The sequence below is a fragment of the Drosophila hydei genome, unplaced genomic scaffold, assembly GCF_003285905.1.
Source record: "Drosophila hydei strain 15085-1641.00,03,60 unplaced genomic scaffold, DhydRS2 tig00000063-arrow-pilon, whole genome shotgun sequence".
Classification (NCBI taxonomy): Eukaryota; Metazoa; Arthropoda; class Insecta; order Diptera; family Drosophilidae; genus Drosophila; species Drosophila hydei.
Window position 1 is genome coordinate 7161927 of NW_022045657.1, and position 15697 is coordinate 7177623.

Here is a 15697-nt window from a genome sequence, read left to right on the forward strand (position 1 = left end):
TTAAAGTCCAGCGGAAATCAAGGAATGGCAGAGATCAAATGCGACACAGAATACCAACTATATTCGAGACTTCAAATGTTTTTGATTCCTTCTTCAATTTAAGATAAGCTTTCACTCTGTAATGGAAACTATAACTTATAGATTAGAAGTATTTAGCTTATATGAAAATCTTATGCGGCTGATATATGTCATTTATATGGAATACATTCTTCAATTACATGTTGCTGAAAGTCTCAGTCAAAGTTTATACTTTCATACCAATAATATATACTTTTATAGCTTAAACGACTTCTCTATCGATCGATTATCCAAATCATATCACTTGAGCGCAATTTCGTGCAGATTCGAAGGTCTAGCGCCAAAAATAGCTAAAACAAAATTTACCATTTTCCAAATCTGAATAAAAATCATTAAAAAATACAATAAGAAAATACAATACTGGGTTTCTACTATCTCAACAGAATATTTAATTATTGTTATAGGAAGCACTTAAAAATCTTAGGAACCCACACACAGCTGTGCTCGCACGTAGAGGGACAAGTTTTAACACATCTTTTAGAGCAAGGGGCAAGACATTTTCATGGCTGAAAAATTACTAAAAACTGCCAGAAATTAGTGCATAACTTCATAACTCCAGTTTGGGCAGATGTCAAACGGGATCGCAGGCGGCGAACCAGGACTTAACTTAACCCCGCGCTCATTTAAATGTCACTTCTGCAGAAACAAAAACAAATCCCCAAAGGAGCAGGCATAAGAAAATCATTTGTGAGGCTAGAAAATGTGAATGCATATTTGAACTTCACCTCGGGGTTGCCATTGAGACCAGGGTCAGGGCTATAGATCTTGAGCGTGCGCGCAAAGGGCAGCAGCAGCAGCCAAATGCCATCAAGGGTCGCGACATTGGCGCGCAAGATTTGTGTGTTTCCGGAGCGAGGGTCGTAGTGAGGGTCCTTTAAATTCCTTGCCTGGCTGCCTGCTCCTTAGCGAGCGTAATAGCGTAAACATTTAATGGGAGCGTGCGCTGCGCACGCGCAACATTGCCTCACCCCGAATCACGGTCTTGGCCTCGACTCTTATCCTCCCTCGAGCTCGTGGCGTCATTGTTTGATTTCCTTTAGGATTTGTGTATTACTTCTGCGTCTTATGATCGAATACTTTCTTTATACTCGCATCAATTTATTGTATTTTGACGATTTTTCAAACTCATGATCATAATCTTGTGGCATTCTCTGTGGATCATGAAGAGTACGTGGGGTGTAGCATATAACAAATTTGCGGTTGACAATTTTTGAAAAATATGCAGCGTGATTATTCATAATGCATAAAACACTTATTCAAGATGTTGCGATACATATCTGATCTGTAGGCTGTCTTTGACGAATTACATAAGTACTTAAGAAGTACTTAAGGCTAGTGCTAGGCCAACCAGGAACATCTGCAAGTTATACTAAATTTATTTTCTTAGTTCTTTATTCGTAGGCCAGGCTAAAGCTCAGGCTTGAGGCTACCTACCTTATAAAATAAAAAAATATTCTTTAAATATATTTGAGTACTTTTAAAGAATTGTAAAGCGAAGCTTTAGCCTTACATCTGTTTCTACAGAGATTCAACTGGTGCTGCTGCTGCTGCCACACACATGTGGCATACTTAGCACCTCCAATTCATAATGAATGAGTTAAGAGCATCAACAAACTAAGCATTAACATATAGCTTCGACTACTGTGACTGCTGCGGCTGCGGCGGCTGCTCTGCCCCTTTTGACGCTTGAAGAATTACGTGTCAGGGATACGCCCGCATGGCCAGCGCAGGACATGTGTTAATCAAGTAGCGGCCTCAGCGGCGCATAACTCAACTGCAGCCTGCAGATGTATGTATGTGTGGAAGCGAACGAGTAAACAGCTGCAGCACCTCATGCCCAAGTCTACGACAAGGACTAAAAATAGTTGAAGGCAAGGTGCAGGGCGAAGCTGTGATCTGCCCGGGGGGATTTATGTGACAGAATTCTCGTGTTTACGCTTAATTTTCGTTTAATTTTTATGGGCGCCAAGTCGAGACGGCTGCCGTCGCATTAAGGGAGCTGTGTTCAATACCTGGCAAATTTGCCCATTTGTCTTGTCGTGACATTGATCGTTGTATTTATTGATCAAACAGAAGAACGTAACATGATCTAAAAAACCAATAACCATCGGCCAAAGAAAAGGTGACAAGCAATCCGAAAAAACACAAACAGCAGGAATAAAAAGCGCAATTGTTGCAATATGACAATTGAATGCAATCCGGAAATGTCCTTTGCTGCGTGGACATAGATAGATCGCCCAAGTGGAAGTCTGAGTAACTCAACTCAAATCGTAAAGACAAACAGAGAGAGAAACATTTATACATCGAAAATCTCAACCCCTGTCTCGAGTGAAAACTCAATGCAGCGGCAGCAGCAGCGGGAAGTTGAATGGAGTTTTCGCTCAGAATGGAACGCTTGTGTCTGCAACATGCCTAAGTAAGTCCAAAGTTGACCTCTAAGACGACCTCAGAATGTGTCCGTCTGAAGCGCGCGCGCGCGCATGCTGCTCCTTTTGTGCATGCGCCGGTCATTGTTTGACCTTTTCTGATTTTCCATCTCCTTTTTCCCTTGGCACCCGCTTGCCTTTGTCTTATGCTTATGTTGGGATCCTGGCCTGTTGTCAATGCCAAAGGGCATTGCAATAAATGTGATAAAGATTGCTTATTGTTTTTTTTATTTTTCATCTGCAATTGCTCAGACTCTGCACCATAAATTGGCCGTTGCCGGCTGGCTGATCAGTTGACCGTTGGCCATTGGGCGACCCCTTGATGTCGCATAGCGTTGAAAAATGCCTTCAATGCTGCCCTAATTGTGGCAGCTGAAACTTTATATTTCTATTGAAATATCGCAGTAATTGTGGGAGTTTAGCGTGTATTTCAGAGAGGGGTTTTTTTGTCAAAATTGCTCCTTAAAGTCTAACATATGTAAGCTAAATGTATTATTGATTACAAACATGTTTGTTAAAATTTATTTTTTTTTATCATAATAGCCTAAACTGGGCTAGATATTTCCATAAAACATTTTTAAATAAGTATAGAAAATAAAAAAATGTTTATATTTGTTTACTCATAAGTCCAATGTTTACAAAATCAAAATGACATGAACCTACAACATTAAAGGATTTCAAGCTACGCTTATGTATTAAAATCAATCAGCTCAAAAACTGAGTTCAAGCTTCTTGAGTCTTAAACAATAAATATGCTTTGGCGGTTTTTATTAAACAAATTCGGCCACACTAAATGTATTTATAATCGCATCATTCTTACTATCGATATCCTTAATTGTCAAACATGCCGATATTATCGTAATTCGATCAATTTCTCTCTCATCTCTAAACTACCACTCAGCTGTTTTTGCAGACAAAAATGCAAGACTACGTTTACATATTTAGTTTTTAATAACACGAAAAATGAGCCAATATAGTAACGTTAAGTACACAACATCTCCAACGCCATCCGTGGTGTCTGGCTATTCGAGCGCGTCCCGGCTGCATTCTCCGCTGCCTCCGCCTGTTGGATATCGCAAGGATTGCCTCTCGGCGACTTCAAAGAGCTACAAATATCTACGACGCTTGATCAAATTCAATCAAATGGACTTTGAATTTGCATTTTGGCAAATGATCTATTTGTTTATAGCGCCCCAAAAGGTGTATAGAAACTTCAACTACAGGAAACAAACCAAATCTCAATTTGCGCGTGATGATCCCGCATTTCTAGTGCTGTTGGTTATTTGTCTCTGCGGTAAACGGCTAGGAAATTGAACACTTAAAACTGAAAGCTTTAAATAATGATATCCCTCTTTTGATTTCAGTAACCTCCCTGGGCTTTGCATATGTACTTGGACTGTCCATTTGGCAAAGTATTTCCTTTATATTCTATGTGGTTTTCATTGATTGCATATTTGTTGGCATCATAATTGCGTCATTCTTCTGGTTGGTTACAAATCGCTTCTTGCGCAGCAATAATCTGGAGCCGGATATTGAGTGGGGCTACGCGTTTGATGTCCATTTAAATGCCTTCTTTCCACCCTTAATGCTCTTGCACTTCATTCAGTTGTTCTTTTACAATTGGCTGATTAGTCAGACATGGTTTATATCGCGATTCCTGGGCAACTCATTCTGGCTAATGGGTATGAGTTACTACGTTTACATCACTTTCCTGGGCTATAACTGTAAGTTGAAATCTCAACAGATATATCTCAACTAATTTCTGCTCATACCCTCTTTTAGGTGTTCCACATTTGAAGAATACGCGCCTCATACTCATCGCACTGCCCATTATCTTTCTCTTGTATCTTGTTGTTACAATCATTGGCTGGAATGCAACAATTTCGTTTGTAAACTTCTACAAATATCGTGTATATTGATTGGTTTAGTAATGTGGATTGTAAATTATTTTGCTTTTTAGCTGCTAGGCGCTCCCCTACAATAATGACTAACTAATACTAACTACTGTAGCATAATCCATGTTAATATATATGCATAAAAGTTCGACTTCCCATCATAAAAGAGTCAATTTCTCATTTTTTTGTATGTTTTAGTTCTATTTGACTACAAGTTAAAATGCAGTGACTTGGATTATCTATGCCAGGTGCTTGGGTTTGACGAAAGTTCGTTTCCTTTTATTGCGCTTGCGCTGTAGCTCCAAGGTGTGCAACTCGGTGTGCACCTCAGCGAAGATCTCCTTTTGCTCTTCCTCCGGTATGGTCGCGCGGTATTGCTTCATCAAATCGTATTTTTCCCATGGCTTCTGCGCTTTTTCGGAAGATTTGCGATGCTTGTCCTTTATATATTGTTCAATGTTTGCAACTCCAAGCAAATTTTGACGTTCCCATCGCTCTAACCAGGGCCGTGGACGGAGAACCACTTTTATATCGTTAACTGGCACGGGTGCTCCTTCCTCCAGACTTTCTACTTCCATATTTTCATCAAATGTACTATACTCAGGAAGTGCATCGCGCAAATAAAACAGACTATCGTCGAGACGCTTCTCTAGACGCAACACTTCTACTTTCTGTATGGTCGGATCGTACAGCTCGTAGACCACCTCTATGCCCTGGTGATCGATAACGTTACGAAGAATAAAACGTGCACGTAGCCCACAGCGTTCACGGTGTATACAAATGCCCACGAAACGACTTGTCTTTCCTGCCGCATGGGGATCGGAACTAGTAACAGCCAGAATAGAGCCCACATAAAACTCGGGTAACTCAATTTGGCGCCGACGATCGAGCATATCTAGACGTTCCAGTTTTTCGCGAATTGTATTGCGCCATTCGACTTTGGGATCAGGCAAAAACTCGGGATAGACAAACCGATAGTGCGCGGGCACAATTGGTCTGCGAACCGTCGAACCAGTTACTTCTTGCTGTTGAGGCACTGCGGCTGCAGCAGCCTGCTGTGTCGGCTTAGTAGAAAATGTGACTAAAATTATTGCAAGTTATTGCTTGCTTTTAGCAAAAATATCATAGATACTCACCAATTCGTTTGAAGGCATACTGTTGTGCCACACTTTTAGTTAGAATTCTAACGTTAATATTCATTTTAACATAAAAAATGTTTAGATAATCACAATTAGAGATGGATAAAGGTTTCTATCGAAAACGTATTTATATCGATAAGAGGAATAATTCATAACTCGAAATAACAACGTTACATGAGATGTGCTCCAATTTCGATTTTTCCTAACTTAAGCAATCACCTATCGAATCATTTCAAAAATAATCATGGAACATTATGGAACAACATTGTGAGAAATGAGGCGTTCTTTAATTGTAGTAATAAAATTATAAGGAAGCGTTGCAAAATTCGTTTAACTCTTATCAATGTTTCATTTGCATAAAACACACAAATCATAAAAACCTGAATAAAATACAGCTTTGGTTGTTTCAATAAAATGTGCATTTATTATCTTTTTTTTTAAATTATACTCAATATAAAATAATAATTTATGCCTAATCAGTACAAATGGAATATTTAATAATCAATAATAATATCATTGAAAATAAAACAAAAATGAAACACATTTGGAATAATGCTAATAAATAACATTTGGTCAGTCAACACATTTTACAGTCAAAACGCGAGGAGGTAATTGAATACGCGCTATTCGTACAATCGCTCGCTTTATTGTTGGCTTTAGCAAATCTTTGGTACCACTATGAATTCTACGCATGTGTCTATTAAGAGCCTGTCCTTGAGTAAATGCAAAGCCACAACATTGACATTTGTACGGGCGCTCTCCTGTATGGACCCGAATGTGTGTTACCAATCCATACCTGCGAGGGAAGCCCTTACCGCAAGTCTCGCAGTAATGGGTCTTGCGTTTTCCACCACATCTGTAAATTATGTAAAACATAAACTGAAATTCATTTTCAAGCATAATTTAAAAAATCACTTACTTATTGCTGCGGTCTTTAACGCTCTTGGACTTGCTGTGTTTCTGCCGTCCCTTTATGATTGCAGAACCATTTTTGGTCGTTTTTTGTTTAAAATTTTGCTCAATTATTTTCGATTTCTGCTCAGCTATTGGATTCGTCTCTAAGTCTACTAATTCACATTCTATGTCCAGTTCTTCATAGGCAACTGGAGCTATCCTACTCCGTAGCCCCCGCTCCAAAATATTTATCGTTTTTTCGTTTTTTTGTCTCGCATTATTAGACTTAGTTTTCTGCTTTCTAATTTTTGGAACAATGATCCTAGTGCCAACATTCCTGATCGAATTATTGGATTGTCCGTGCACCCGAGAGTCCAACTTATGGGCATGTTGAAGCATATGCCCCTTGAGCATGTAGTTTTGTACATACGATCGCGGGCATTGGGGACACTTAAACGGGCGTTCACCAGTATGAACACGAGTGTGAACGGTTAAATCGTGGGCTCGGATGAAGCCCTTACCACAAGTGTCACAGAAATGAGTTTTTTCACCAGTGTGTCGCCTTGTTTGCATATGTAAGAAACTTAAGATTAGCTTTGTCTACAAACAGTAGGATGTCAATCACTCACTTCTCGTGCAGTCCCAAAATATATTTTCGATCAAATCCTTTTTCGCAGAACTTGCATTTGTAAGGTCTTTCGCCATTGCTCTGTGGCATCCGACGGTTTAGCAACTTTGATGTTTGCCGTTTTTGTGTGGGCCGTTTTGTGGTTTTTTTATTTTTCAAGGGTACGTCGTTTTCATTGGTAACGGCTTCATCCTCGTTCAGTGGCTCAGCCTTAACGTTGCTCAAATTTACCGCATCTCGGTCATTATTATAGATTGCCTCCACGAATGGCAATGCGCTGCTGTTATCCGCACATCTGGTACTATATAGTAGTTTTAGCAGTTTCTGCTTATTATCTTCAAATGTTCGTTTGAATTTATACGCATTCTGTGCCGCAAGTACACAGGACAAACAGATGTTCTGCGGTAGGCAATCTTCCTGATGTACCTCACAAAATTCATTTAAGATTTCAGCCAGGCTCGGGCTCGGATGGTCCGTTGATTGTTGTTGCCGCTCGGCAAATATGTCGACCAATGTAACGGAGTTATCCATGCAAACACGACAAAGTTGATCCATTTGTGAATTAAGTTTAATATTATGAAAGCTTTTGATTAAAAACAATACAAAAAAATAAATTTCATATCACAGAAAAATTGTGTATATGAATACAAATTCGGGTAAACACAAAACGTGTATCACATATATATATATCATCGATAAATAATTTTAAATTCGATTTCGATTTGGTTGCAGTCATGTTAACAGCTGATTGCACCCTCACGGTTTCGCTTATAATACGAGCAGCAATGGGGAGTTTAACAGTTTTGTGAGTGGTGTTGTAATTAAAACACTCTCCAAAAATGATGATTAATTGACGAACTGTTTCAGAAACCTGTCAAGTAACGTGATCAAGGCCAAATCTGGAAATTCAATAAGTCGCATTTCATCAAGCCACACACCAAAGTACTACACCAGTAACATAATATAATAAAAAAAATGATACATAAGTTGCCTATCTATGTCAGCGGTGAAATCGTTCGCGGATTTGGTCGTGGCTCTAAGGAACTGGGCATTCCAACAGGTATGGAACAAACGAAATCTCATAAGCTGATCACATAACGATTCCCTATAAAATACGATTTATGTATATTGATAGCAAACTTTTCCCTGGATGTGGTTAAATCGCTACCCGAATCCTTGCACACGGGAATTTACTACGGCTGGGCAAAAGTAAACGACAGTGAAGTGTACAAAATGGTACTAAGTGTGGGATGGAATCCTTTCTACAACAACAAGGAAAAGAGTTTGGAAACGCATATAATGCATAATTTCGATTGTGATTTGTATGGACAAACATTAAAAATTTGTATAGTTGGCTATCTGAGGCCAGAACAAAACTTCAGTTCTCTAGATGACTTAATCAAAGTGATAAAGTCGGATATAGAAACAGCAAAAGCGTTACTCGACACGACAGAAAATCAAAAACTACAACATGCTCCTTTCTTTTCAGCAAAGCATTAAAATGTTCATTGATTTCGATCTTCAAGGTGATTGTGTTATTCATTCAGGTACTTAAATGATTAAAATTTCCAAGATTCACGTGTTAGATAGAAGCAGATGATATTGTAACTAAGACAATATTTGACTTTGAATTAAATGAATTATTTCTATGACGAAACTTGATTGATTAATTTACTTCAGGCACGTCCGAATACATAAGTGGAAGTACTTGACTACTAAATGCCCTATGGAAGATAATTTTCACAAATGTGATTAACCACTCAAGGAACTCTACAATTTCTTATGATTTAGTAATGTCAATATCACTTATTAATTTTTTTATAAGTACTACTTATTAATTTTTAATATTTATGTTGAAATTTGATTTAATAAAGTACATTTTGATCTAAAAAATGTAAGGCCAAATTTTCCGTTAATACTGGCATGCATGTCATATGGAACCAATTAGAAATATCGATATTATTAATGAAACAGCTATCGATATTATCATCGATCTTTGGCTTATGTCAATGATCGCGGTAAGTTTTTGCGTTTCTGTTGCAAAGATTTATGTGTATAAAACCGTTGCATAAATCAACAGGTAAATCAGAGCAAAGCCTTGCATTAGCTCAGCTGGTTAACAATCACAACATTCCCCACTTTGATAAGCAGATCAACAACATGTTAAGCAGCAGCAACGTGTCGACGCCGCAACAACAACTGCAACAGCAGCATGTGCGTATTGAGGGTCATGATCAACAAGTGGTGACCAACTCGCCTACGCTGTCGTCGACAACGCTCTCCATTGCTGAAAGTAAGGAATTAACCGGTTTAACGCATGAGTGCGGAGTCTTTGGTGCAATTGCCTGTGGCGACTGGCCCACCCAGATAGACATTGGTCACGTGATATGTTTGGGCCTAGTAGCACTGCAGCATCGTGGACAGGAATCGGCTGGCATAGCAACTAGCGAGGGCAAATGCTCCAAGAACTTCAATGTTCACAAGGGAATGGGTATGATCAGCACCCTTTTTAACGACGACTCTATGAAGAAGTTGCGAGGAAACTTGGGCATTGGCCATACACGCTACTCCACTGCCGGTGCATCGGAGGTTGTCAACTGTCAGCCGTTTGTCGTTCACACGGCACATGGCGCTATGGCGCTGGCCCATAACGGCGAGGTGGTCAACAATGAATCTCTTCGCCGCGAAGTGTTGGCCCGCGGTGTTGGCTTATCTACACACAGTGACAGTGAGTTGATAGCTCAATCCCTTTGCTGCGCACCGGAGGGAGTCTCTGAGCATGACGGACCCAACTGGCCAGCACGCATTCGGCATTTTATGATGTTGGCCCCATTGTCCTACTCGCTGGTCATTATGCTGAAGGACAAGATATATGCTGTGCGAGATACATATGGCAATCGGCCTCTATGCATTGGTAAAATTGTGCCCATTAACTCTGGTCATGCAGTCAACAGCACTGAAACGCCAGCAGATGGTTGGGTGGTGTCTAGTGAGAGCTGCGGCTTCTTGTCTATTGGCGCACGCTATGTGCGTGAGGTTGAGCCAGGCGAAATTGTGGAGCTGACGCGTGAAGGCTACCGCACTGTGGACATCGTAGAGCGCCCAGAGTTTAAGCGCATGGCTTTTTGCATATTCGAGTACGTGTACTTTGCCCGAGGCGACAGCATCTTCGAAGGCCAAATGGTGTATTCGGTACGCTTGGAGTGCGGACGTCAGCTGTGGCGTGAGGCGCCTGTTGAAGCTGATATTGTGAGCTCAGTACCAGAGTCGGGGACTGCAGCAGCTCATGGATATGCACGGGAATCCAATTTGGAGTTTGCAGAGGTTCTGTGCCGAAACCGCTATGTTGGTCGCACGTTCATTCAACCCTCGACCCGTCTACGGCAGTTGGGCGTTGCTAAGAAATTTGGAGCACTGTCTGAAAATGTAGCCGGCAAGAGACTAGTGCTAATAGACGATTCAATTGTGCGCGGCAACACCATTGGCCCCATTATTAAGCTGCTGCGTGATGCCGGGGCAAAGGAGGTGCACATTCGCATAGCCAGCCCCCCGCTACAGTATCCCTGCTATATGGGAATCAATATACCCACGCGCGAAGAGCTTATCGCCAACAAGTTGAACGCCAAGCAACTGGCCCGTCAAGTGGGCGCCGACAGTCTGGCATATCTGAGTGTTGCCGGCTTGGTGCAAACAGTTCAGCGTAAGCATGTGGCATCTGGCAAGCCAACAGGTCATTGCACCGCCTGCTTAACGGGCGAATATCCTGGCGGATTGCCTGACGAACTAAGCTGGTAAACACTCCCAGTCTCAAGAAAAACAAAAACTTTGCAGTATAAAGCCTACGAGCGCTCAATATTACTGTCTCAAATTATGTAGTTGCACTTTTGCATTTAACGCCTCACCTGTGAAGCACATATCCATTTCTATTTACACCATTTTCTACAAAGTAATTCTTAAGCTCAAATTATACACTTTATACTAATTTAGATATACATATGTAGTAGCTTTTCAGTGAAAAGCACTCTTCCCAAAAAAAATGACAATTTTGTACAAAAGAAATAGCCATCAATATAGCCACCGATTGGCCAATTATTATACATTGTTACCATTTATTCATAAGCTTCATAAATTATGAATGCCAATAATAAAAGACATTTAGCACAAGCAACTCGAAAGCAACTTAATAATACAATTCAAGGTGCTCTGCAATTTCCATGCATCGATTCAAATCTAGATCGGCGCAAATAATAACGGGCATGATCTTAGTTTGACGTGTTAACATTGAAAATCTGTCTATTACATAAAGTATAGCTGAAAACAAACATGAACTATGTTTCTGGTGTTAATATTGAAAAACTGTAAATAACATAAGGTAGAGCATATTACGTAGACTAAAATGAGTTTAAAACATATTCCAAAATAAACATAAATAAACAAAAATATTTTTTAATTCAGTTGTAGCCGTTAGTAAGCTAAATTAAATTATTCGATATTTTTCCGATAGCTCTAAACAGTGTTGAGCAACGTCTGCTAAAAGATTTGATAACGATATAACAAGGTAATTGCAGCCCTGCAAAAATTGTCGTCTCATCCCCCTTTACTATGACGGAAAACACAAATTACTGACGTTTTCATTAATTTATAACTTAAAAACGTGTCGGTCACCGCATAATTCGTGCCTAATATAATTTAGAAAAGGTTTCAAAGCAAACCGCACGAAAATGGATTTTCTACAGTCTTCTGCCGGTACGCTCATTTCACTCTCATTGCTGCTGCTGCTGAGCACCTGCTCTGGGCTGTACGAGGACCAGATTAAAAAATTCGACTGGCAAGTGACACAAATATTGAACATTGACCGTTTACTAACATTTTACCTCTAAACAGGCGAAGCGTGCATGTGGGCAGTCTTAAGCACGCTTACGTTGATCTTAACCATTTTCAGCCGCGTGTGCTATTAAGTACGCATGAGCAAGTGGTTGGATCATTATGTCCAAAGACCGGTGAGATTATTTGGCGCCAGGTGTTAGAGCAAAAGCCACGAGGGGACATAAAACTGCTACAAGTAAGTGGGTTCGCTGACGATAGCAGTGACACGGCAGCTGCCCCAATGGGATCGCATTTAGGCTTCGACATGATGACTGTGCAGGGGCATGCTCCAGCTCTGGTGCGAGGTTGGAATACGAACATTGGCACAATCGAATGGGAATGGTCTATAATGCCATTGAATACGGAAAGAGCGCAAGATGCGGTCTGGTTTTACAGCAATTCTTTACTGTATCATGTGGTGCCCGCCTGGCGTAGTCACATTGAGGTCACCGCATATTTTGCAACGTCCGGTCACACAACTGGCAGCACAAGCAAGATAATGGCTGCTTGGATAAATCCAGAGAGTTGTTTGCTCAGTGGCACCTTTTATATTTGCTTGGATGGAAAGCAGCTCATTAGCTTGGACTTAGTGGCTAAGAGCACTCAGGTGATTGCCACATCATTAGGAGCTGAACCAAGCAGCAATATCCAGGATTTGCCGGTAAGTTAAAAAAAAAAAACAGAAAATTTGAATAATTTAAAACCATAAAATTGCAGGGCTTAAATGGCGGACTGATTGTCGATAAAAAACTAATTAGCGTTAACAAGGATCAGGCTATATGTTCAGATCTTACAAGCGATAGTTATATCGTCGGTAGCTTTAATAACCGCAAAGTTATTGCCTATGCTGATTTGATCAACAGCGTAAGTAATGACAACTAAAAAACCATAAGAAGTTTTTAATAAATCGTATTTTTCAGATACTTAATATTAATGCTGTTTATTTGGACGACTGCAGTCCGGTACCTGAACTGCATCTAAGCGTGGCCTTTGCTGAGCACTATGGAACTCCCAGTCTTCGATCCTTTGACTGTAAATCCAAGCGCAATAGCGACGGAAAAAATTGTCTGTTTCTTTTTACCACCACCGCAGAATCCATTGTTGCTGTACAACAGGGCCGTGTACGTTGGTCACGTGAGGAATCTTTGGCGAATGTAATTGATACACAGTTCCTAGACTTACCCTTAGCTGATACAGAAGGCACGCTTGAAAACGAAATGAGGGGCAAAGCAGGTAAGTCTCTACTTTTCGCTGTCATTTAAAAAAATTGGATTCATATATTTTATTAATGCTTACCAAAGTGGATGCAAACAGTTTAAAGCGTAAGTTGCTCATGAATTAACTATGCTATTTACAAAAGCGTAGACATTACAAACACTCATTAGTTTCTGTAATCTGAGAAATATAAATACATATATATTTTTACAAAATCTATCTTCTCGATACCGTAGGTGACATTGCTACTGCTTTTATGCGTCGGATTACCACGCAAGCGCTGCAAATTAAAAGTCTGTTCTTGCATGTCATCGGGTTGGGTCCCCCACCAACGGACACGCAACGTGCTGGACTTGTCCGTGATTCCTTTGGACTTCACAAGATGCTGGTACTGCTGACACGCACAGGCAAAATCTTTGGCATTGACAATATTGCCGGCAAACAGCATTGGAAACTCTATTTACCCAATGTGGCGGGCTTTGAAAATGCCGAACAGATGCGACTGATTGTACAGCGAAGCTCCAAACACTTCCCACTTCAGCCTCTGTGTGCTATTGTAGCTAAATCTGTGGTAAGTTGAAATATATATAGTATACTTTTTGAGAAGCATAATAACTCTAATCTCTTTTCTAGGATACTGGCAATGGCGTATTATTTCGGTTTAATCCCATCACAGGGCACGCTGCCGAGGGCGGGCTCCTCCAACTTAACTATAAAATCAAACAGTTAGCGCTTCTATCCGAAACAGAGGACGATTATGTTAAAGGCATTCTGATATTGGATGGCGCCAACCAAGTACATGTGGAGCCTAAGCATGCGACTCCATTGGTAAATGAAAATATTAATCCATCAACTGGATATGACTTAACCCGCATTTCCCTTAATTATTGCAGGCGCATGGTATGTATTTGTACACGGCCGATTTGAAGACCGCTGAACTCGAAGGTTACTTTGTAAAATATGCTGGCGGCGTAAGTAGACAAAAAAAGCGGATAATTAGCGTGTTAGCTACAAGTCAACTGTTACTATTCCAGGAGTTATCATCTTTACCCATTTGGAATGTTCGTCTGGGCGGTCACAATTCAGAACAACAAATCATCAGTGTTGCTAGCAAGAATCCTATTGAGCACGTCCACTCCCAGGGTCGTGTGCTGGGGGATCGCTCAGTACTATATAAGTACATTAATCCTAACTTAGTTGCCTTCGTTACACAGGCTCCAGATGCCACTCACAAAAGTAGGTTTATCCAAGCTAAAAAACGCTAAGTTATAATTTTTTTATTTTAATGCAGCTGTGCTCAATATGTATTTAATTGATGTTGTGTCCGGATCCGTCATCTTCTCCATGACGCATCGTAAGGTTCGCGCGCCGCTGCACATTGTGCACTCAGAGAACTGGTTAGCCTATTCTTATTTCAACGATAAAGTGCGACGCACGGAAATCAGTAAGAAATACTAATAAGAAATGATAAGTATAGATTTGAAATTGTTACTTTTTAAAACAGCTACTATTGAACTATATGAGGGTAGCGCGCAGGCCAACAACAGCGTGTGGAGTTCCTTGCAGGCACCGTCCATGCCACTCGTGGAGCGTCAGTCTTATATCATACCCACAATAGTGGAGGCAATGCGCGAGACAATCACTGAACGCGGCATTACCAACAAGCATGTGCTAAGTAAGACTACATTTTATATAATCCTGTGCGAAGGGTTTATTCAATTGTAATTTTCTTACTCTTTGTATAGTTGGCACTGCTAGTGGCGGCATTGTCGAAATGTCCTGGCACCTACTGGATCCACGTCGTCCAATATCATCCACAACACAAGGACGTGAAGAAGGTGCCATTCCCTATATACCGGAGTTGCCTTTGCCCACTGAGAATTACATAAATTATAACCAAACGGTTGCACGTTTGCGTAATATCTACACCGCTCCCAGCGGCTTGGAGAGTACCTGTCTAGTCGTAGCCACTGGCTTAGGTGAGTTAAATGCTTGCAAAAACGTTCAGTACATCACTAATATTATTCATGGTTTTTATAATTTTTTTTCTTTAGATATATTCGTGACGCGTGTTGCGCCTTCAAAAACTTTTGATTTGTTGAAGGAGGATTTCGACTATATATTAATTTCAATAGTACTGGTCGTTCTAACTTCCGGCTCTTTAATTGTTAGGCACTTAGCGTCACGAAAGCTGCTCAAACAGGCGTGGAAATAGAAGTGACGCTATTAAGAATATCTAATTGCTTTATATAATTTGTACTACGACCAAAAAATAATAACAAGAAGAAAAGTGGAGTAGACGGAAGAGAATGAATTGTAGTAGCTGCATTTTACCTAATAATGCAATTGATAACAATTTTTTCTCTAAGCTTAGGCAATTATTTTTAATTAAATATATATAGCGAACAAACAAGTAATTAGCTGTTGAAAAAGTTCTCATTGCATTTTTTGTTTCGTTTTGTGTTTACTTTCCATAGTTCAAAATATCAGCATTGAAATTGTGTTTTTCAAATTAGTCAATAAAAAACATTTGTAAGGACAATGGTATATTAAGGA

The 15697-nt window shown here is 40.2% G+C and overlaps 6 protein-coding genes across 8 annotated transcripts; 4 read left to right on the forward strand and 2 right to left on the reverse strand.

Moving 5' to 3' along the window:
• The first annotated feature begins 3467 nt into the window (after positions 1-3467).
• On the forward strand, positions 3468-4560 carry LOC111595312 (protein unc-50 homolog). Its single transcript, XM_023308972.2, has 3 exons — positions 3468-3798; positions 3869-4228; positions 4287-4560. Exons 1-3 carry the CDS (start codon positions 3468-3470, stop codon positions 4421-4423), a joined length of 828 nt encoding a protein of 275 aa, XP_023164740.2. The 3' UTR covers positions 4424-4560.
• Positions 4561-4614: 54 nt separating this feature from the next.
• LOC111595302 (39S ribosomal protein L19, mitochondrial) lies at positions 4615-5682 on the reverse strand. The gene is made up of 2 exons (XM_023308962.2): positions 5536-5682; positions 4615-5480 (listed from the first exon to the last, which is right to left on the reverse strand). The coding sequence occupies exons 1-2, from the start codon at positions 5597-5599 to the stop codon at positions 4639-4641; spliced, it is 906 nt and encodes a 301-aa protein (XP_023164730.1). The 5' UTR covers positions 5600-5682; the 3' UTR covers positions 4615-4638.
• Positions 5683-6072: 390 nt separating this feature from the next.
• On the reverse strand, positions 6073-7639 carry LOC111595276 (zinc finger protein 420). Its single transcript, XM_023308926.2, has 3 exons — positions 7062-7639; positions 6458-6994; positions 6073-6394 (listed from the first exon to the last, which is right to left on the reverse strand). Exons 1-3 carry the CDS (start codon positions 7613-7615, stop codon positions 6112-6114), a joined length of 1374 nt encoding a protein of 457 aa, XP_023164694.1. The 5' UTR covers positions 7616-7639; the 3' UTR covers positions 6073-6111.
• A 136-nt stretch (positions 7640-7775) lies between these two features.
• LOC111595283 (putative riboflavin kinase) lies at positions 7776-8722 on the forward strand. The gene is made up of 3 exons (XM_023308939.1): positions 7776-7865; positions 7928-8120; positions 8196-8722. The coding sequence occupies exons 2-3, from the start codon at positions 8036-8038 to the stop codon at positions 8558-8560; spliced, it is 450 nt and encodes a 149-aa protein (XP_023164707.1). The 5' UTR covers positions 7776-7865; positions 7928-8035; the 3' UTR covers positions 8561-8722.
• A 281-nt stretch (positions 8723-9003) lies between these two features.
• LOC111595332 (amidophosphoribosyltransferase) lies at positions 9004-11253 on the forward strand. Of its 3 annotated transcripts, none has more exons than XM_023308996.2 (2): positions 9004-9078; positions 9141-11252. In XM_023308996.2, the coding sequence occupies exon 2, from the start codon at positions 9221-9223 to the stop codon at positions 10853-10855; it is 1635 nt and encodes a 544-aa protein (XP_023164764.1). In that variant the 5' UTR covers positions 9004-9078; positions 9141-9220; the 3' UTR covers positions 10856-11252. The 3 variants fall into 3 exon arrangements, with proteins under 3 accessions (XP_023164764.1, XP_023164782.1, XP_023164774.1); XM_023309014.2 differs by having other exon boundaries at positions 9049-9078; positions 9150-11253; XM_023309006.2 differs by having other exon boundaries at positions 9062-9140; positions 9212-11252.
• A 383-nt stretch (positions 11254-11636) lies between these two features.
• LOC111595323 (ER membrane protein complex subunit 1) lies at positions 11637-15638 on the forward strand. Its single transcript, XM_023308984.2, has 12 exons — positions 11637-11888; positions 11945-12587; positions 12644-12790; positions 12847-13159; positions 13378-13712; positions 13775-13969; positions 14035-14112; positions 14176-14377; positions 14433-14585; positions 14646-14816; positions 14887-15120; positions 15196-15638. The coding sequence occupies exons 1-12, from the start codon at positions 11782-11784 to the stop codon at positions 15354-15356; spliced, it is 2739 nt and encodes a 912-aa protein (XP_023164752.2). The 5' UTR covers positions 11637-11781; the 3' UTR covers positions 15357-15638.
• The last annotated feature ends 59 nt before the right edge of the window (positions 15639-15697 follow it).

What these genes read in the sequence shown, in the direction of transcription:
- LOC111595312 (XM_023308972.2), top strand. Translation starts at nt 3,468, where the DNA reads ATGAGCCAATATAGTAACGTTAAGTACACAACATCTCCAACGCCATCC. An exon ending in GTTGGTTATTTGTCTCTGCG is followed by an intron (nt 3,799 to 3,868) that starts GTAAACGGCTAG and finishes TTTTGATTTCAG; the next exon opens with TAACCTCCCTGGGCTTTGCA. An exon ending in CACTTTCCTGGGCTATAACT is followed by an intron (nt 4,229 to 4,286) that starts GTAAGTTGAAAT and finishes ACCCTCTTTTAG; the next exon opens with GTGTTCCACATTTGAAGAAT.
- LOC111595302 (XM_023308962.2), bottom strand. Translation starts at nt 5,599, where the DNA reads ATGAATATTAACGTTAGAATTCTAACTAAAAGTGTGGCACAACAGTAT. An exon ending in GTATGCCTTCAAACGAATTG is followed by an intron (nt 5,481 to 5,535) that starts GTGAGTATCTAT and finishes CAATAATTTTAG; the next exon opens with TCACATTTTCTACTAAGCCG.
- LOC111595276 (XM_023308926.2), bottom strand. Translation starts at nt 7,615, where the DNA reads ATGGATCAACTTTGTCGTGTTTGCATGGATAACTCCGTTACATTGGTC. An exon ending in ATTTTGGGACTGCACGAGAA is followed by an intron (nt 6,995 to 7,061) that starts GTGAGTGATTGA and finishes TATGCAAACAAG; the next exon opens with GCGACACACTGGTGAAAAAA. An exon ending in GTTAAAGACCGCAGCAATAA is followed by an intron (nt 6,395 to 6,457) that starts GTAAGTGATTTT and finishes CATAATTTACAG; the next exon opens with ATGTGGTGGAAAACGCAAGA.
- LOC111595283 (XM_023308939.1), top strand. Translation starts at nt 8,036, where the DNA reads ATGATACATAAGTTGCCTATCTATGTCAGCGGTGAAATCGTTCGCGGA. An exon ending in GGAACTGGGCATTCCAACAG is followed by an intron (nt 8,121 to 8,195) that starts GTATGGAACAAA and finishes GTATATTGATAG; the next exon opens with CAAACTTTTCCCTGGATGTG.
- LOC111595332 (XM_023308996.2), top strand. Translation starts at nt 9,221, where the DNA reads ATGTTAAGCAGCAGCAACGTGTCGACGCCGCAACAACAACTGCAACAG.
- LOC111595323 (XM_023308984.2), top strand. Translation starts at nt 11,782, where the DNA reads ATGGATTTTCTACAGTCTTCTGCCGGTACGCTCATTTCACTCTCATTG. An exon ending in TTGTAAAATATGCTGGCGGC is followed by an intron (nt 14,113 to 14,175) that starts GTAAGTAGACAA and finishes TTACTATTCCAG; the next exon opens with GAGTTATCATCTTTACCCAT. An exon ending in AGTCGTAGCCACTGGCTTAG is followed by an intron (nt 15,121 to 15,195) that starts GTGAGTTAAATG and finishes TTTTTTCTTTAG; the next exon opens with ATATATTCGTGACGCGTGTT.